The sequence below is a fragment of the Seriola aureovittata genome, chromosome 8, assembly GCF_021018895.1.
Source record: "Seriola aureovittata isolate HTS-2021-v1 ecotype China chromosome 8, ASM2101889v1, whole genome shotgun sequence".
In the NCBI taxonomy this organism is placed as follows: Eukaryota; Metazoa; Chordata; class Actinopteri; order Carangiformes; family Carangidae; genus Seriola; species Seriola aureovittata.
In genome coordinates, this window is record NC_079371.1 from 12704944 (window position 1) to 12726335 (window position 21392).

General features: G+C 38.3%; 1 protein-coding gene across 4 annotated transcripts; it reads left to right on the plus strand.

Annotated features, from left to right (window-relative positions):
• Positions 1-130: 130 nt before the first annotated feature.
• Positions 131-20907, plus strand: kcnk4a (potassium channel, subfamily K, member 4a). Of its 4 annotated transcripts, none has more exons than XM_056383501.1 (8): positions 131-758; positions 3352-3552; positions 4713-5033; positions 13266-13383; positions 14017-14186; positions 15276-15462; positions 16555-16691; positions 16796-20907. In XM_056383501.1, the coding sequence occupies exons 3-8, from the start codon at positions 4845-4847 to the stop codon at positions 17873-17875; spliced, it is 1881 nt and encodes a 626-aa protein (XP_056239476.1). In that variant the 5' UTR covers positions 131-758; positions 3352-3552; positions 4713-4844; the 3' UTR covers positions 17876-20907. The 4 variants fall into 4 exon arrangements, with proteins under 4 accessions (XP_056239476.1, XP_056239477.1, XP_056239478.1 ...); XM_056383502.1 differs by having other exon boundaries at positions 4726-5033; XM_056383503.1 differs by having other exon boundaries at positions 4747-5033.
• Positions 20908-21392: the final 485 nt, after the last annotated feature.

Sequence of the window (21392 nt, forward strand, 5' to 3'; positions counted from 1 at the left end):
CTTCATATTTCATGTTGTCATGGTGTTTGACCCGCTGTCAGTTACTAATGAGTGCCATGGTCCAATGACGAGAGCCTCAAAGTGTCTAACTGGAATATCTTGGTTAAATCACATCAGCATTTCCGCAATTACCAAAGTCCTTTCCCTTTGCCTCTTGGTCATGAAGACATTGTTGAGAAGGTACCGAAAGCTTTTAAGGAGCAGACTTAGATCAAAGAATCAAAGGGTGTATTGAGGAGTTAGGCTTTCCAACTTTAGAGTCTGTTTTATTTCATGATGCAATTCCTCCTCAAGCACAAGAAAAATTGTGTAGATCATAACTCTGACTTTGAAGAAACAAGTGTCTGTTTTTACTTCCCAAAAAGACAGAAGTTGGAAAGGCGAAGGATTTACAGAACTAAGCCCCCCCACGTCCAGCTCAGGAAACTCCAGGCCCTCTGCTCTTCCTCTGCAGTGACGGTAGTTAATCACACTCACTGCACTGTAATGGACTTCACAGTCACTGACGCCTCGGCCCCTTCCTCCTCCTTCTCCTCCTCCTCCTCGTCCTCATCCTCCTCCTCCTCCGATCTGCTCTCTTCTGTCAGAGTGATGTAGGGTCACGAGAATAGGGAAACACCTTCCAAGGAGAAAACACACATGCACTTTCACAATATACACACACACACATGCCGAGCTCCTCGCTGAGTGTTGAGTGGTGACATATGGCACATACTGCATGAGGCGAACTTGGATTGCAACATTTCTCCAATCTGAAGGTAAGACATGCTAAATGAATTTCTTTCGGGGGGGGGGGGGTACTGAAAGTTGTAACAAGTATTTTTGTAAAGAGACCGATTGTGTTTATTTTCACTTTGTAGGCTGCTCGGATTTTAGAGTCGGTTTGCATGTGAGGCTCTTGGGCCTTTTCTCCTTAATTAAAGGTTACCAAGTGTAGTAGCAGACTATCATACTGATTTAAAAAGAGAGGATCAATCCCTTGCTCCAACATTCCTGCCCATATAAATTCTCTCAACTCTGACACTATGGTAAACAGTAATTTAAGTTCAGAATTTAGAAAGCTATGTAGCTTAAATCTATATTTTAGAATTCATGCATCTGTGTTGGAAATATTCTTTCTTGGCCTTGTAGCCTCAGAGCAAAATGTCAGCCAGTTTTTTCTTTTTCTATGCTACTTCTGTTGCCCAAAACAGTCCTATCATTATTGCTGAGGATCAGTTTTTCCCAGTGTGAAACCAAGGAATAGGAGTTGTAACATGTGATCTCCTACTGACGTCAGTCTGGAGGCTCATTGTAAAAAGAAGCAAAAGGGGGGTAATTACAATCTAAAGGAGCTTTATTTTTTCTCAGCACTATAAATTCTTTAGTAGATACTACATCCTCTTCCACACACTGTCATGTTCATCTCTGGAGGCTCGTCGGCTTGTCGGCACTGATAAAGGGGTGGGACAAAAATCAACTGCTCCTCTGCCTGTGACAGACTGTCATGAACACAAACAGGCCTTTTTGTTAACTGGCATACAGTAAGGAACAAAACTCACTAAAATGTAAGTGTGAGCCTTTAACCTTTTGTTGACATTAGCTTTGTTTCCTCATTGGTCCACAGCTGTATATTTTGATATAATAAAAGTAATGCCAAAATCAGCTCAATTTTTTCCTTACCTCTGACCTTTATTAATACCCATGTTTCCTGTAAAAAGAAGTGACGCTTCCCTTTAATACAAACTACAGAAATGACCATTAAGCATTGTTGTTAAACCAAATAAGGTATTTATTTGTTATATGGGCTATATATATATATATATATATATATATATATATATTACTTCTGTTTGCCAAAAAGTCATTCATAGACACAGAAATGAACAGCATGCTATCCTACATAATGATGTTACCTATGTTTGAGGTTAATTAGATCCCAGAGTGGTCTAAATGCATGTCAGACCTCTTATGAACAAACTCTCATACAATTAGAAAAAGGTGATAGAGGTGATAAAACAATGTTAAAGATCCCGGACATGTTTTAAGACGTGTTGGATAAGAATTTCTGTGAATATGCAAAGGCATTGGAGATTGCTTATAGTGATCACGTCTGTCCAAGTCAAATTGATCACTATAAGCTGATAATTATTATAACTTTATAACCAAAGTTTTTTCTTTTTCTGTATTTCTCATGCAATTTACTATCTAATTGACATTTGTAAATATAAAGTAATGGACAGCTTTGCTTCACTAGACAATCATTCCTCCTTCAGCAGATCAATGTGAAAACAAACTGCACATACAGTACATCATTCTGCACAGTGAAGGTCAAACATCAAAGTGAGGTAATAATAAGCAAAACACAAAGTATGTTTTTTGAGCTGTTAAAAAGGGGCCCGGGGTCTCCAGAACCACAAACAGAACGTGAGTCTAGTTACAAATCGCGTTGAGAGGAGTGTTTATAGCTGCTGTGGATTTTTTTTAAGTTTCTGTTGTTCATCTCAAAGTTTGGTCAGATTTGTCATGCACACCTGCCTTAAATGTAAAACCTAAGAATAGCACATGTACATCTTCTCCCAGCCTTGTGCTTCTTTTCAAACAGCTCACCTCATGATTTATTGCCCCACCTGCCCCACTGTTTAACTTAAGATTAGATCACAGTCTGTCAGCCGCAGCTCTGCTCTTTCTAAGTCCTCACTCAATATCTTAGCAAAATATCAAAATATGCCAGTGTAGGTTTAGACAGTGATAACTAATAATATCTGTCAGTGTTGAAGCCAGGGGCAGAGAACGAGACTGTCCACACAAACCAAAGCCAGCGGTCCATTAGCACAGAATGCTAACAGTCAGCCAGACTCTGGGAAATCTCAGAACATTGTCAAGGTCCGTGTGGAGACGACCAGGGCCGACCGACCCAGGACAAGAAGCTCCTAAATCCCAGTCCTATCTGTGTGTGTGTGTGTGTGTGTGTGTGTGTGTGTGTGCGTGCGTGTGCGTGTGCATGTGCGTGTGTGTGTGTGTCTATCTATCTCAAAGGTAAACACAGTTCAAAGAAAACATAAAAAGCCAAATGAAGATAAGCGATTAAACATGTTTTCAATTAATGTCAAGATGTATGTTTGGACTCCTGGCAGAGTCTAATCGTTTGTGAGACCACTGGCAGGGCGGCCTGGTGTGTGTCAGTCCCTCCCTGGTTATTATGACAAACTCCCAACAATGTGAACATTCATTTAATGCCACTCATAACCCTGCTGAAACAGAGAGAGGAACAGGGAACTGTTCTGTTTAATACATGTCCATTTCACATACTTGGGTTTTGCCTGCATGTTTTTAATCTAAAGCAATGTGTATTTTGTCTTCCTTAAAAAGTTTTCAAAAGGCTTGTAGGAGAGAGAAATGGACCCTCAATCCTCCACTCCTGACTGGTCCTGAAGACACTGGCAAACCAGAGAGGAAGCAGAGGAGAAATCTGCGAGAAATAGTGAAGGGGAAAGAACAGTCAAAGAATTCCCCGTCACCTGATTTGTGGAGCTTTAACATGGGATGAGCTCCTGACATTAGTGACTTAAGGTACTGTCATCATCATCTGCTCAGTTATAAAACATTCTTTATCTATCACAAAAGCTGTCATAAAAGAAACCACAGAAAGCATCGAAAGTGAAGAATAGTTCCTTTCAATATTCCAATAAAGCTGCATTTGGCAGTGATCACATTGGATGCACTTATTAACACACTGCATCATCTGTTCAGTTTTTTGTTCAATCGTGGACAGAGCATATCTCCTCCCTAACAGACCCAAGTTTTTGATATGGTTTGTGTTTGGAGCGTTTCTGGGGACGCTCCAAGTTAAACACGCCTCAGCTTCAGTAGCGCCACACACTATGTCAGCATGACAAAGAGGGAACAAAAAGCTCTATCTGGAGGGACATGTTTGTTTACCTGGTCACTTAAAGAGCCAGGAATTCTGCTCAGCCTGTGAAATCAGTTATTTAATGTCTTCTGTGGCTCTGAGGAGTCCAAGTAAAATATGCCTCAGATCTCTAAAGCCAACATGGAGCTTTAACCCTTTAAATATAGTGCTACTTTAGGTGTGTTTTGGTCTGTGCTGGACTCAATCTTTAAACAACCTTGACAAATTATACATTGTTTGAAAGGTCCAAATCTCCCGATTCTATCTGTGCAAAGCATTTTTGCATTTTATATGACTGCAAGAGCTGCTGACAAAGAATGGGTTCTAACTCGTGACCATGGCTCCAAAGCCTTTTCCACATAAAAGGGCAGTAATACATGCCTTAAAACTTCTTATTTTGTGCTAAAAAAGATGAGGTAAGGTGACATTCATACCAAGTTCATGCCTCTGTAACTTTGTTTCAGTACCTCTTCTACTCATTCTGACTTTATTATAACTAATGTAATGACAAAATCTACTGTCCTTGTTCTGTGCAAAAATGCATTCAGAAGACAATTTTGTACAAAAACATATGAAACTCTGGAGGGTACCCACTTGATTTGACTAACATAATATGGGTATCACTAAATACTAAATGTTTGTACCATATCAACTCTTCTTCCCTTCTTCTCACTTTTCCTTTCAGTAACTGTCTTTCCATAATCCCACTCAAACACTTTGGTTCCGGTTTGACGCACAAATGTATAAATAAAGGTTGTTAATATATGTCACCCTTCCAAGAACACTTGTGTTGTCTGTTTACGTTTCCATTCTCATACAGTACCTCTCTAAAGGAACTTCCTGTTTATGGCCAGCTGTGCCCGACTGTATCCTGACTGAGAGCCCGACCAGATCCTGGCTTCTGAGATCTGACCTCTAACCCTGGAGGGGCCGGGGGGTCGACAGGGTGAAAATGCGGTACACAACCCTCTTGGCCCTGCTGACAGGGGTCATGCTGTACCTGGTGATGGGAGCGCTTGTTTTCCGCACCCTGGAGTTCCCCAAGGAGAGCTCAGCGTTCGAAGACCTGCTCAAAGCCAAGCAAAACTTCCTTGGTAATAACTCCTGTGTCACAGAGCTGGACTTCCACAATCTCTTGAAGGTATAATCTCATTACACAATCCCACTCAAGCACTCTGTATAACTGTGGTTACAACCCTGAAATATTACACAACACACACACACACACACACACGTCCATTTCAAGGCAGACTATGTTAACGTCCACAAAAACAGACCTGTAATCATTGTGTGTATGTAAGTTTGATATGGTACACAGGAAATCTGTTGAATATACAGCAGTTGTAAAGTACACTAGAACATAACATGTTTGGTCAAATATGATATATGCCAACATAATGCTAAAGATTCCTAGCTATGTTAGATATGCAACAAATGAAAACTGCATAAAGTATGTAAATAATGTTTATTTATATTCTACCATTTAAGAGCATTTTCATTTCATAAAGCAATATTATTAGTCAAAACTTACTTGAGGAAAGTAAGTCTGAACTCAGTTACCGAGGAAAATTATCCCTCCAGACCAACCTGTTCCTCGTCAGGCTCAATTTCAGGCTTAGCTTCAGGTCCGTCCCAATACCCACACTTGCAGTATCTGCAAGTTCCTACTTGTGCACCATATTTCCAGTTTTTGCCACAGAGCCAAAGTGCCCATTAAAAGTGCACGTGATAGTTTATCAGAGCTTACTTGGACACAATTTGTTGATAAGGACATCCTGTCACTCCCACAAATACAAATATTGTACATGGCACAATGAAGATAAGATTATTTGTTGGGAGTATCAGCCATACAGTGCTACTGTTACATTAGGAGGACAGTAAAAAACACACTCAGGGGCTGAGAGGATTGATATGATACAATAATATTATACAACTAGAAAATTCCAGGGAAATTTTGAGTGCCACGGGGGCTACTGCCGGGATGAGTACATGATTTATTTCCAGTGTTCAAAAGTCACCCTGATCATATTCTGGTTTTGAGAAATGTCTTGATATAAAAGACTCTGATACAAAACAATGTCACATCCCTCCATCATGTATTATGTGGGAAATATCTCATATTCTGTCTTGTTTTTTTTAATAAAACAAGAGGCAACATGTCTTCAAACGGGCATTTAAAGGGTTAAAATCCTGAAAACGAATAATCATTTGGTAGGTTTGAGCAGAACTGAAGTGGTTTAAGAGATTTATGCAAAAAAAGCAGAAAAAAATATTGATATATGATAATTTTATAGCATTTTCTTTGTGTGTCCTTTTTTGGACGCGAGGAACCCCAGACGGTACAAAATGTGTTACCAGTGTATAATAGACCTGTAACAGTAACTGACATTAGATTTTAAAAATATGTAAAAAAAGACACTTTCTTGCAGAAATCCATACCTTCAGCTGTAACACAGCCAAAATGATCAGCAAATCAAAAAAGAAAAGTAAAGAAAATGTCCAAAAAAGGACAGAGGGACCCCTGAGGGTTAATAAATCCCATGACGTTTTTTGGCATTTTTATGCTCTACTAGAATATGACTTTTTTTTGGCATTTTTATGCCTTACTATACTGTGACGTTTTGTGCCTGACTATACTATGACGTTTTTTTGTCATTTTTATGCCTTATTATACTATGATGTTTTTTTTTAATTTTATGCCATACAATACTATGACGTTTTTTGCCATTTTTATGCCTTATTATACTATGATGTTTTTTTGAAATTTTATGCCATACAATACTATGACGTTTTTTGACATTTTTATGCTCTACTATAATATGACTTTTTTGGCATTTTTTTTGCCTTACTATACTGTGACGTTTTGTGCCTGACTATACTATGACGTTTTTTGCCATTTTTATGCCTTATTATACTATGACGTTTTTTGAAATTTTATACTATACTATGACGTTTTTTTGTCATTTTTATGCCTTAGTATACTATGACATTTTTTTAAATTTTATACTATACTATGACGTTTTTCCATCCATACCTTCAGCTGTAACACAGCCAAAACGATCAGCAAATCAAAAAAGAAAAGTAAAGAAATTGTCCAAAAAAGGACAGAGGGACCCCTGAGGGTTAATAAATCCCATGAACCGCTATTTAAATTACCACTATTATGTTTTTTTCTGTGCTAAATTTAACATTACTGCGGAGGAGAGCAACGCGACTAGAAGTGACAGCGAGAGAGGGCTAGTAGCTTCTCCTCTTCTCTGTCTCAGCGGAGACCGTCACAACTTCATTCACTCTTTTAACAAAACAAAAAAAAAGCAACGAAGGAAGCAGTAAATGGGCTTACATATTTAAGACCTAACTAAATGTAATTTAAGACCTAACATGCGGCTAATGTAAAGCTAGCAGAGCTTGGAGAGTTGGTTATCTGGTTGCTAGGCGCACGCAGGCACGCACACAGGTCAGGAGCTGCCGTTGCCATAGCAATGTGAAAATCTGCCCAGAATTTGGCTTCTACATGGCTTCAAAACAACTGCAAATTATGAGAAAACCGTTACTTCTTTTCATAAACCGAAAAGACCGTGACAGACACTGAAGCCAGAAGTTTCTACAGTCTCTATTTTATTCAGATATTCCTTTAAGGAAGGCATTTTTTTTGCCTTACTATACTGTGACGTTTTGTGCCTGACTATACTATGACGTTTTTTTGTCATTTTTATGCCTTAGTATACTATGACATTTTTTGAAATTTTATGCCATACAATACTATGACGTTTTTTGCCATTTTTATGCTCTACTATAATATGTATTTTTTTGGCATTTTTATGCCTTACTATACTGTGACGTTTTGTGCCTGACTATACTATGACGTTTTTTTGCCATTTTTATGCTCTACTAGAATATGACTTTTTTTGGCATTTTTATGCCTTACTATACTGTGACGTTTTGTGCCTGACTATACTATGACGTTTCTGCCATTTTTATGCCTTATTATACTATGACGTTTTTTGAAATTTTATGCCATACTATACTATGACGTTTTTTGCCATTTTTATGCTCTACTATAATATGACTTTTTTTGCCATTTTTATGCCTTACTATACTGTGACGTTTTGTGCCAGACTATACTATGACGTTTTTGCCATTTTTATGCCTTAGTATACTATGACATTTTTTGAAATTTTATGCCATACTATACTATGACGTTTTTTGCCATTTTTATGCCTTATTATACTATGATGTTTTTTTGAAATTTTATGCCATACAATACTATGAAGTTTTTTGACATTTTTATGCTCTACTATAATATGACTTTTTTTGGCATTTTTTTGCCTTACTATACTGTGACGTTTTGTGCCTGACTATACTATGACGTTTTATGCCTTACAATACTATGACGTTTTATGATATTTCACGGAGTAGTGTACTGATATTTTACATACCTTGCTATACAATGAATTAGTGATCCAGCAGCATGGTGGTACGACGGTTAGGACTATAGCCTCACACTGAGAAGGGCAAGGGTTCAAAGCCTGTTTTTAGGCTTTTATATGCTGTGACATTTTTGCGCCATCCTATACTATGATGTTTTTTTACATTTTTATGCCTTACTATACAATGATGTTTTCATGACATTGTATGCCTAATGGACAATAACCTTTTATGATATATCATGGATTAGTATGCTAAGATATTCTTAATATCTTGCTATACCATTAAATTGTGATGCAGCACCATCGTGGTACAATGGTTAGAATTGTTGCTTCACAATGAGAAGGTCATGGGTTCAAACCCTACTTTGAGGCTTTACTCTCTTATGATGCTTTTTGATATTTTCACACCACAGTATACGATGAATTGTTTTTCCATTTTTATGCCTTACTATACTATAATATTTTATGCCTCACAATACTATGATTTTTTATGATATGTCACGGAGTAGTATACTGATATTTTATATACCTTTCTATACAAGGCGTTCATAATGCAGCAGCATGATGGTAAAATGGTTAGGACTATTCCCTCACACTGAGAAGGGCAAGGGTTCAAACCCTGGTTTCAGGCTTTTATATACTGTGACATTTTTGCGCCATCCTAAACTATGATGTTTTTTGATATTTTATATGTCTTACTATACAATTATGTTTTCATGACATTTTTATGCCTAATGGACAATCTTTTGTGATATATCATGGATTAGTATGCTAAAATATCCTTAATATCATGCTATACCATGAGCTTGTGATGCAGAAGTATTGTTGTACAATGGTCAGGACTGCTGCCTCACACTGGCAAGGTCATGGATTCAATCCCTGGTTTGGGGCTTTACTGTCCTATGGTCCTTTTTGATATATTTTTTGCCTTACTATACTATGATGTTTTTTGCCATTTTTATACCTTATGATACTGTGATGTTTTTGGGCGTTTAATGCCTTACCATACTGTGACGTTTTTATGACCTTTCATGCCTTTATATACTATTATGTTTTTGTGACATTTTTATGCCATACTATACAATGACATTTTTTGACATATTCAAGTCATGCTATATGATTACGTTTTTTGCCATTTTTATGCTCTACTAGAATATGACTTTTTTTGGCATTTTTATGCCTTACTATACTGTGAGGTTTTGTGCCTGACTATACTATGACGTTTTTTTGTCATTTTTATGCCTTAGTATACTATGATGTTTTTTTAAAATTTTATGCCATACTATACTATGACGTTTTTTGACATATTCAAGTCATGCTATATGATTACGTTTTTTGCCATTTTTATGCTCTACTAGAATATGACTTTTTTTGGCATTTTTATGCCTTACTATACTGTGAGGTTTTGTGCCTGACTATACTATGACGTTTTTTTGTCATTTTTATGCCTTAGTATACTATGATGTTTTTTTAAAATTTTATGCCATACAATACTATGACGTTTTTTGCCATTTTTATGCTCTACTATAATATGACTTTTTTTGCCATTTTTATGCCTTACTATACTGTGACGTTTTGTGCCAGACTATACTATGACGTTTTTGCCATTTTTATGCCTTAGTATACTATGACATTTTTTGAAATTTTATGCCATACTATACTATGACGTTTTTTGCCATTTTTATGCCTTATTATACTATGATGTTTTTTTGAAATTTTATGCCATACAATACTATGAAGTTTTTTGACATTTTTATGCTCTACTATAATATGACTTTTTTTGGCATTTTTTTGCTTTACTATACTGTGACGTTTTGTGCCTGACTATACTATGACGTTTTATGCCTTACAATACTATGACGTTTTTATGATATTTCACGGAGTAGTGTACTGATATTTTACATACCTTGCTATACAATGAATTAGTGATCCAGCAGCATGGTGGTACGACGGTTAGGACTATAGCCTCACACTGAGAAGGGCAAGGGTTCAAAGCCTGTTTTTAGGCTTTTATATGCTGTGACATTTTTGCGCCATCCTATACTATGATGTTTTTTTACATTTTTATGCCTTACTATACAATGATGTTTTCATGACATTGTATGCCTAATGGACAATAACCTTTTATGATATATCATGGATTAGTATGCTAAGATATTCTTAATATCTTGCTATACCATTAAATTGTGATGCAGCACCATCGTGGTACAATGGTTAGAATTGTTGCTTCACAATGAGAAGGTCATGGGTTCAAACCCTACTTTGGGGCTTTACTCTCTTATGATGCTTTTTGATATTTTCACACCACAGTATACGATGAATTGTTTTTCCATTTTTATGCCTTACTATACTATAATATTTTATGCCTCACAATACTATGATTTTTTATGATATGTCACGGAGTAGTATACTGATATTTTATATACCTTTCTATACAAGGCGTTCATAATGCAGCAGCATGATGGTAAAATGGTTAGGACTATTCCCTCACACTGAGAAGGGCAAGGGTTCAAACCCTGGTTTCAGGCTTTTATATACTGTGACATTTTTGCGCCATCCTAAACTATGATGTTTTTTGATATTTATATGTCTTACTATACAATTATGTTTTCATGACATTTTATGCCTAATGGACAATCTTTTGTGATATATCATGGATTAGTATGCTAAAATATCCTTAATATCATGCTATACCATGAGCTTGTGATGCAGAAGTATTGTTGTACAATGGTCAGGACTGCTGCCTCACACTGGCAAGGTCATGGATTCAATCCCTGGTTTGGGGCTTTACTGTCCTATGGTCCTTTTTGATATATTTTTTGCCTTACTATACTATGATGTTTTTTGCCATTTTTATACCTTATGATACTGTGATGTTTTTGGGCGTTTAATGCCTTACCATACTGTGACGTTTTTATGACCTTTCATGCCTTTATATACTATTATGTTTTTGTGACATTTTATGCCATACTATACAATGACATTTTTTGACATATTCAAGTCATGCTATATGATTACGTTTTTTGCCATTTTTATGCTCTACTAGAATATGACTTTTTTTGGCATTTTTATGCCTTACTATACTGTGAGGTTTTGTGCCTGACTATACTATGACGTTTTTTTGTCATTTTTATGCCTTAGTATACTATGATGTTTTTTTAAAATTTTATGCCATACAATACTATGACGTTTTTTGCCATTTTTATGCTCTACTATAATATGACTTTTTTTGGCATTTTTTGCCTTACTATACTATGACGTTTTGTGCCTGACTATACTATGATGTTTTTTGCCATTTTTATGCCTTATTATACTGTGTGAAAATGCCCAGAATTTGGCTTCTACGTGGCTTCAAACAACTGCAAATTATGAGAAAACCGTTACTTCTCTTCATAAACCGAAAAGACCGTGACAGACACTGAAGCCAGAAGTTTCTACAGTCTCTATTTTATTCAGATATTCCTTAAAATGAGTGAGGAAGCTCAGTGTGAAGACAGAGTGAGATTCTTTTGAAGAAAAAAGACGATTACATTAGGTGTCAATGAGAGTGAGACAGGTATTGCTGCCGGACTCGGCACCCCCGTTTAAATTTTGTCTGTCAAAGTTACATTTTATGAATCCCAACAACTATGTCTACATTTTCAGAAAGAATTATTTGTCTCCTTTTTACGGTTTGGCCGCGAGCTCGAGTTAAAAATAAAAATAAAGGTTATTTTTTACTGCTTCACGCACTCTAGCCAACTGACGCTTTCACTCTAACTTTGAAGAAAAAGTGATTTGCACTCCTCCTTTGAGTGCTCATAGTTTGAAAAGTTTACATGTTATGTAAAAACAGTTCCTGTCTTTTTGAGAGAGCAGAAGTTGTCCTCCGTTTTATAGTTTGAATCACATTTCTACGTGCAGGTATGAGAGAGCTGGGTGACTCAGCAAAAAGGTGCCATTTTGTCGAAAAAAGGTGGGTTTCTAAAGAAAATTCCAATGCATTTCTAATGCATTATTTATTCCCAGTTTTTTGGGAATAACTTTGGGAAAAATTGGAATTTTAACACCAAAAGTCATAGCACCCCTTGCGGGATCAAGACGCACGTTTTGATGTATATATTACCGGGGTTTTCTCAAAGCTGCGGGACGAGCTACGCGCCGAAATTTGGCGGAAGAATAATAAACCCGAAACAGAATATTAATAGATGGCACTCCTCTCAGCTATTCTAGCTGTAGAGGAGTGCCTCGGTACTGAGCACCCGTGGCACTAATTAATACATTAATTACATCAAGTTATCTAGATGCATATATACTATAGTGTATATAAAAAATGACATACCAGTATTTTATTTTGAACTGTTTTATTTATTTTATTTTTTAAAGATGGAACATATTTCTCAAAATCTCTGATAGAAAGAAATGTGATACTTAATATTTATCTTTACAGTGTCAGATTTGTGATGATATTCAGAAGAACAGGGATGTTGTTTGGCATAAATAAATAATATTGATGGTGAACAGCAACAACATTTCATAAATTTAAACTTCATATCTGTTGATTATTGTCAGTCTGAAAACTAGCTTGTAGGTGCACTACCTCCAACAACTGGACTGGCGTGGCGCAGTAGACTGTGGTAAATTGCAGGATAAACTTTGCTCTGAATACTGCTTTAAAGGCAGTATTAGGAAACTTGCACATCAAGTATGTTGTCTTGTATGTTAATGTTTGGCACAACAAAAAGAAAATTGACATTAATCAGACTTGAACCTATGATGATTATGATGTAGAGGTGATCTCTACTTAAGTCTGAATTCACATACACACAAGAGTAATAAATAAATCAGAAATGAACAAATAAAGCTAAACAAATCTATGTCAAAGCAGGTACGAGCTGATATTGTGTACAGATTTGTGTTAGAGGATGAATCTACAGTTAAATAACCTACATCCCCCCCTGCAGGAAGTGGTGTCTGCGGTGGACGCAGGCCTGGATGTGAGCAGCCTCCCTGCCAACTTCACCAGCCGCTGGGACCTGGCCTCTGCCTTCTTCTTCTGTGGTACCATCATTACCACCATAGGTAGGTGGCTAGTTCATTTTGTAAAGCACTTTATGACATTGTTAAGAAAAGTCATATATAAATAAAGTTTATTTATTTTCATTTTGATAGACTTTGAGTAGGTCGTGGTGATTAAGGAGTCCTCTGGTCTGCCTCTAAGCTCTCAGAGGAGTTTTAGTACTGAAAGGCTTTGTGAATTGCTCTTTTTATTCCTCCTACTTCCCAAAAAGTAGGACTGACACATCCCTTATTTTATGACATTTTTTAGTCTATTAATGACTGCTATTCAGTTTACTACATTATTATCTACATATTGTCAATATCAATATAGTTAACATGTCCTTTGTTTCTCTTTTTGGTCTTTGTGTGTGAACTGGACATTAGTATTAGTAGTCTGTGTGAACTGATGACCCCATCATACTCCTCATGTTAGTCCAAAAGACACGTCAGAATGGGGCTCTGGTTGACTGTAAATGGAAATTACCGATACAGAAAATGTTCACAAACTATAGGGGCACAGTCTATGTACAGTATACTGTATAAAAAGCTCTCCTAATTAAAATATCTTCTTAAAGAGTCTCTTTAGAACTTGCAAGCATATTGACACATGTAAGTAGCTAAAGGCCTTTGTGTTGTTTTTGTTTTTTTAAACAGGCTTTGGGAACCTGTCTCCTCGGACATGGTATGGCCAGCTGTTCTGCGTGTGCTACGCCCTGGTGGGCATCCCCATGTTTGGCATACTGCTAGCTGGAGTGGGTGACCACATGGGCACAGTGCTTCGGAGAGCTGTGGCCAAGATTGAGACCCTCTTCCTGGTGAGAATGGTCTGTCCTGCCCAGGAACCAAACCTCAGTGTGATTTACACCTGTCTGAATCACAGCTAAGCACCTTTGTGTATGAGGCCTGGACCTTGTGTTTTTTTTATTGCTGTCTCAGCAGTGAATAATTCTCAATTTTCTGATTATAAGAAATGCAAGAATTTAATCTCATTTACTGTTCAACTGGAATGAAACCATTAATCTTTAATAGTGTAGAAGCGTGTTCAGACTTGTGTAGTCTTGAAGCATATCAACAAAATTGGAGATTAATGCAACTAAAGTAGCTGCTTCCTCGACAAAAGTCACAAAACATGAACTGCAAATAAAATTTCTACAGACTATAATTTATTTTAAACCTGTATTTATACAGGGTGTGTGGCCATTACCAGCACTGCCTGCAGACTTTAACATTGTGAAGGTGACACACACTGCAGCTGCTGCCCTCTGCTCACCACTGAGCAACTGAGCCTGTGTATGGCAGCAATAACAAGGTCACATATTTAATTCTCTATTCTCAGATGTTACCTGCACCTGTAAAGCCAAGGATCTTCAACCAAGAAACGTAAATATTTAAACAGCTTCCCGAAAAAGCTTACATGTGAAAGTTCATTTTTGACCATAGACATAGTAGATTCAAGGTCCATGGCTTCTTTTTTTTTTTTTTTCCTTTTGCATTTCATCAGCAAATGAGGTTTTTATTCAGAAGCACGGCAGGGAAAAAGGTGATTTTTAGTTCAGATCATTTTGTCAAAAAAAGCTTATTTAATGAAACTATGGACTGATCATAGATTTTACAGGATATAAAATAACTTGTTGGTTGTACTTAAATTAAATATAGATTAATGGAATTAAAGAAATGACTGCAGGATACACCAATAAATTGCACAAACACTGGCCATGTAAAAAGTGTAGACATGATACAGTGTGTTTAGATACAGTGTGTTTACATCCACATTTTTCACCTTTTGTTGTTTAATTTCAATTTTATTCTTGTCCTCTTTTGTTCTGTTTTTAAATCACAACAGTCTTAAGTAATAATAATTATTTATTATTTATGCTGCCTCTGTGTTTGCTGTTTTCTTTCTCCCCCTGTAGAAACGTAAGGTCAGGCCAACCACTGTGCGTGTGATTTCAGCGGTTCTCTCCATCCTGATTGGTTGTCTTATCTTCCTTGCCGTGCCGACAGTCGTGTTTCAGAAAATGGAGGAGTGGTCGTTTCTGGAGTCACTCTACTTTGTGGTCATCACTCTCACCACTGTTGGCTTTGGAGACTTCGTACCAGGTACTGACACACAACCTCATGTGTGTCTCCTTTCAAACTGGTCAAGAGCAGTGGTTTCCAACCTGGGGGTGAAAACCCCACACAAGGAATAGCAAGGTGATTCTGAGAGTCACAAGATGATAATCAGGGAAGGAAATAAGAAAATCTAAACACTGCTTCATGAAATCCCCCCAAAAGTTTTTCCAAACTCTGCCAGTCAGAAGCTGCTTTTAGCCTTACGGTGTTTTGTGAATAAGGTTCCAGGTTTGTAGTTTTTGCTCTGTCTGTTTTATTTTTTTTTAGATTTAGTTACACCAACATTTCAAGGCAGCAGTGCTGATCTGGAAACAAATATTATCTAATTGGTTGAAAAATAATCTATAAGTCAAAGAATCAAGTTGTTAAAATTGAAATGTACATTTTTTAGTCTTTTGATGACTGTTATTCAGGATACTATATTATCACCTACATATTGTCAATAACAATATTGTAATATCATCACATTCCTCATGTTAGTCCAAATGATACATCAGAATTTTTTATAGCCTTTTGTGATCTGGTCCAACTACCTGGAGAAATGACTTTTTCAGAGACATGCAGGCTTTAAAACGCACAAACAACCCCATTGTAAGAAATGTCAGCTGAATCTGTAGGCTCATGCCACCCTGCAAGTTTTATTTAGTTTTGTCTCAGTATGATTGTTACTCAATAGATCCATTTAGAAATGTAACTTATTAATTTATCTATGTTTTAATAGTCTGCCACACCGAAAGTTCAAATTTGTTGAACTTTGACCTCACAGTGGTGCACTGCAAACTTTAACTCATTATCACTGCAGCATAAACAATTAGTGCTGAAACCATTATTTGATTAATTAGTTAGTAGTTAGTAGATTAAGTAGTTATTAACAGATCTCAAACAAAAAACGTCACTAGTGTTGTGGTTGTTGTTGTGTTAAAACAACTTCCATAGACTCAGAAACAGTAACCTAGGATTTCTGTGAAGCAGACCCCTGACGACTTTCCATTTTGGGGAGCAAAAGAAAACCGATTATCTCTGTGGAAGATCATTGGAACATCACAACACATTCAACCCCACTTTCTCTGTGTCCAGTTGGTGGTCCTGAGAGTGGCTCGTTCCTCAAGCCTCTGGTGTGGTTGTGGATAGTGTTTGGTCTTGCCTACTTTGCCTCCATCCTTACCATGATAGGCAACTGGCTGAGGGTGCTGTCTAAGAGGACCCGTGCTGAGGTGAGAGATATATGGTGCAGGAATTTATAGCAAGAGAGGAAGAGCTGCAAGTAATCTTGTTTAGACCCTTATCTTTTCTGTTCTCCTGCTAATGTCTCTCTTAGATGGAGGAGTTGAGGGCCCACGCCACAGACTGGACCCAGAACATCCAGAACATGTCCATGGATTTCCGGATCCCAAACCCTCTGGAGTTCAACGACCCTTTCCTCCTGCAGCGCCGGCGCTGGAAACGCAGTGAGCGCCGTCGCATCCGTCGGGGTGCCCAGTATACTTTGGGACACTGGGTTCGAGGGGGATCTGAGAATGGACACCTGCCGAACCGCTGGCCCGGTCTCTCCAGCTCCATGAGCCAGCTGGAGGCCCATTCGTCTCTCGAGAGGGCGGAGGTGGCTAAGCCCAGGCCACGGGTCAGCGTTGCTGGGCCCGGATTGAGGGTTAACCCTGATGTGAGTCTGCAGGTGGAGGGCAGGTCCTTTCCTCACCTGCTGGCCCGCTCATTCTCCCTCCCTGTGGCCCGCTCCACCTTGGAGCTGGACTCGGCAGGTGCAGCCATGCAGGGAGAATCTTTCTCTGGATCCGAGTCTCCTTATGACTCCAGATCAGAGGGCTCCTCGGTCTCCTCGTCCTTCATGGCGCTGCACCAGTTCCAGCACTACTGTGCCATCAGCACCATGGAGAGAGGAGGAACGAGAGCCGCAGACATGGGCACAGCACAAGAGAAAGACAAACTGATTCCAGCAGAGAAATATGGATCTGTAGCAACCAATAACCACAAACATACACCTGCCCCTGGCTTTTGCACAGACACCTCCCCTCCTGCCCCACTTTTCCCTCCTTCCTTCCCCCCAATCCTCCTTCCCTCCCCTCCCCTCAACACTGCCTCCTCAGCCAGCTGCCAGCTGCTGGATTTCTTCGGGGAGAACCTGGCGTACATCGACGAGTCCTCAGACACGCTGAGTGACCGTGCCCAGCCAGCAGCGAGCGAGGAGAAGAGGAGACGGCCACGAAAGCCCAAGAGGAGGAGCATGAGGAGGCAGCTGTCACACAGGTGGAGCCCTCTGCGGGTGAGGAGGCTCAACAGTGACATACAGCCACCATCCAATCCCCCTACACCACCTCCAGACTCTTCTCTTTCAGACCTACCCCAACCAGAGAAGCAGACAAATTCAGCTCCTGCACTCTGACGACCGCCACACTCGCAACATGGTGCCAATGTCGAGACGTGACAAAATGTAAATAGTCCAAAACAAGACTGTGGGTTTACAGCACACCTGACACTCCTACCCACACACAACATGCATAGCATATCCGAATCTCACTTTACAAGTCAGGTATTTATGGTTAGCCTTGCAAAGTCAGCCCACGAATGTTGCTTTGTTACTTTGTGATCTGGCAAAGCTCAATAGACGTTTGCTCAGGTCAGGAATCCCTTTAAATAGACTGTGCAACAGATGATTTACAACGGCTTTCCTTCACAGAGACAACAACATGAACAAAGCATTTGTGACTCAATAAATGTTCTATCAGCTAGTCTGTCCTGAGACAAATATGCCTTTCAAATAAAGGAATTATATTTTATTTTGAAATCGACCCCACCTGGTCAGGAACTTTAGAGGTTTCAGTATTCAGTGAGTCACATCATTATCCAGACATCATTATACATAATTAACTTCTTTGTTGATCTGGCTTTCAGTCACTGAGCTCAGTTGATTCTCGGCAGACGTATTCATCAGTAAATGTCAGATTTAAGCTGGCTTTGTGAGGCTAACTTTTAGCGACTGACTAATAGCTTTAAATTGAGCGCAGGGCTTCCCACAGTGTTTTTCAGCTGAGGTGGGCCTCCTCGCTTGAAACAACACCACTTCTGCTAATGTCAGAAAAATTAATGCACTTTTAGGAAATATAAAATTAAAAGGGAAAAAGAACAGGGAAAGAGTAAAAGAATGACTTTATACAGCAAATGCCATATATATTAATAAGTGCAACTGTTGTTTAGGCCGTCATCAACTAACTAAACTGATCGTAAGCCTCGATGCGTCAGGTTCTGGGTGGCTTACCACCTTGGCTAAAAAAATTCCCGGGGGAAAACCCTGCAGTGGGTGGAGGAACTGAACCAAAACAACAGTACATCAGTATCAAAGCACAACAGGGCCATTATTCACCCTCAGACCAGTGTCTGTTGTCTGTGTAATGCCGTCAAACAAGTCCTGCCTTGAAAACTCAAGATTGAAACTGTCCATTTGTTTGAGGGATAAAACAGGCGGCGAACTACTTCCCTTAAAGGTTCTTTGATCTGCTGCTTCATGAAATGTCTCTTGAATGTTTTAAGTGTTAAAAAGGGTAAAAAAAAATAATCAGTCAGACCAAGTTACAGTCCACTGCTTTGTGTTGAAACGTTTGTGATCCTTACACCATGAAGAGCATCTTTGTGTGCTCACTTTGGATATAAGTGGTCAGAGCTTTTAAAGCAATGCTAAGGTTATATTTATGTTTGTGGTGTTTAACATCTGTACGATCAAATGTCCTTCAGTCATTGTTGGCAAGATTCTGCTTGTGACCACGTTTTCTCTTGGCTGACACAGTTTTTAATGGGTTTTTATCATTTTTAAAGACTTGACCTCTTTGCCACATAAATAACCATGCAGGTTTGTAAACATCTGTACACGCTTTTCAAGTGCTGTTTGTTCTCAGCTGAACTCTAGTTCCTCATATTGTCTTACAGTGACACATTGTGGTGATGATTATCAGACCTCTTAACACACACTGATATTTGACACTAACATGGCTCGTCTGTGCAGATGCCTGTTAAAAAAAAAATCATTATAACTGTTTTCTTAAAGGTTCCATGTGGAGTTTTTAAAGGTTATTTTATTTATTGAATTTTTTTCTAATGAGTGGGTCCGTCTTACTTTGCACTTGATGACACAATACACATCCAGCCAATGACTTCATACTATTCCACTGATCAACAGGTCACAGCTCATCACGTGAAAGAAGCACTCTAATGCGCCGATAGAGGCGGCGAAGAAGACTGCAAGCTACTAAACCTGCATGTAAACAATGCAGATGTCAAACATTTAAGAGAAAAACAAGCTTTGCAAATGTTTTACGAGGGAGGTTTGTTAGACTTCAGGGATACACACAATGCCATTTGGTGCGTAACAGTGAAGGTAAACAAAAACTTTTGCCTGGAAGAAAACTCCGCAGGGCACCTTTAAGTTGTACAAAGCCTGTAGCGCCTATGAAGTGATGCTGGGTATTTTTAAGTGTGTTCACACTGGAAAAAGTGACAGAATTTCGTACATGCAAAACAGTGATGGTGGGACAGTTCCAGAAAGATCTTTGAAGACACATTTCTCTTTGTAAACTTCAACTGGCATTTACATTTTGAAAATGCATTTTGATTGATGTATTGTTTCCTTAGTATATAATGGTAAAGTATGTTAATTTCTTAATAATAACCCAAATAAGAGTAAAGTTTAGTTTATAGTACACACTGTATACAGATAGTATAAAGCATAAAATTGGGACACAGTCTGTTATTCCTAAACCTCTGTAAACCACTGGAGAGCGGTGGATGTGAAATGACCTGATTCCTGAACTCTGAAAGCCCTGGATGAACCCAGCTCTTGGTTACTCAGAACCAGGAGTTACTACATGAGGCTGTCGTGGCATTATGCCCTCTGCCAACGCCAAAATAAGTAACTGACTGAATCCACACTCAAATTCAGGCTCCCATATATTTTGTAATTTGTTGACAGAGGGCTGGAAAGAGAAGGATATTCACATGGTACTGTACTGGTGAGCTGACCATGGTCCATCAACTATATTGTCATTATGAGTCTGATCCCTGACCCACATGAAGGATGTTTTTTCCTCTTTCTCTACGTTTCTTTTAATCCTTCTTTGTAAGCAATAAAAAAAGAAGGTGGAGAGTCAGGATATTTGAATTGTGTCTCGCTGATGACTCATCAGTTTCAGACTAAAAATGTTGCCTTAAACTCTAAACTAAAATTTCAGACAGGGCACACGGTTAAGTGTAACTTAAATCGACAGCCAGTGTGGCGCAAAATAATTTACACATGTACAACAGTTAGAGTGGAATTTGCAGACTTCTTACATCTGTTTGCTAAATGTGTCTTACTACTTAATGCCTTACTACAACTTTCACATTTGCTTTGCTAATCCAAGTAATAAATTGAAAAGTGAATTTAAATTCTAATATCACTTATGCATCTTTGTTAAATCTAAACCGCCGTGTTATATTCTAAATCCCGTGATCCAGAGATTCATTGATCGGTAGAAAGCTGACTGGCAACTATTCTGATAATTATCAACCAAATGTTTCATGTTTCCAGCTTCTCAAATGTGATAATTTTTTGCTATTCCTTTTAACTATTTTAATCATTTTAATTTCTTTTCAATCATTTTATGGTTCAGACTATTGGTTGGCCAAAATAAGCTATTTGAAGGTTTCAGCTAAAAATTACCTCCACGTCACCCAACTACAACAGTAAAATGCTTTTACGCTACTTTATGAGCAACACAATAGTGCAACAGCCACAGGAAACATTTTTCTGCTTTTACTTTTAATACTTCAAGTGTATTTAAATCTAAGTAAGTTTGTATTTTTATACCAAATATTTGTCCCATCTCACATGGAATTACAAGACACCACTGTGTATTAAACAAAACATCTTT

Bases quoted from the DNA above. Each gene is read 5' to 3' on its own strand.
- kcnk4a (XM_056383501.1), top strand. From the start codon at position 4,845: ATGCGGTACACAACCCTCTTGGCCCTGCTGACAGGGGTCATGCTGTAC. The intron at 5,034-13,265 runs GTATAATCTCAT...CCCCCCCTGCAG, and splicing joins ACTTCCACAATCTCTTGAAG to GAAGTGGTGTCTGCGGTGGA. The intron at 13,384-14,016 runs GTAGGTGGCTAG...TTTTTTAAACAG, and splicing joins TACCATCATTACCACCATAG to GCTTTGGGAACCTGTCTCCT.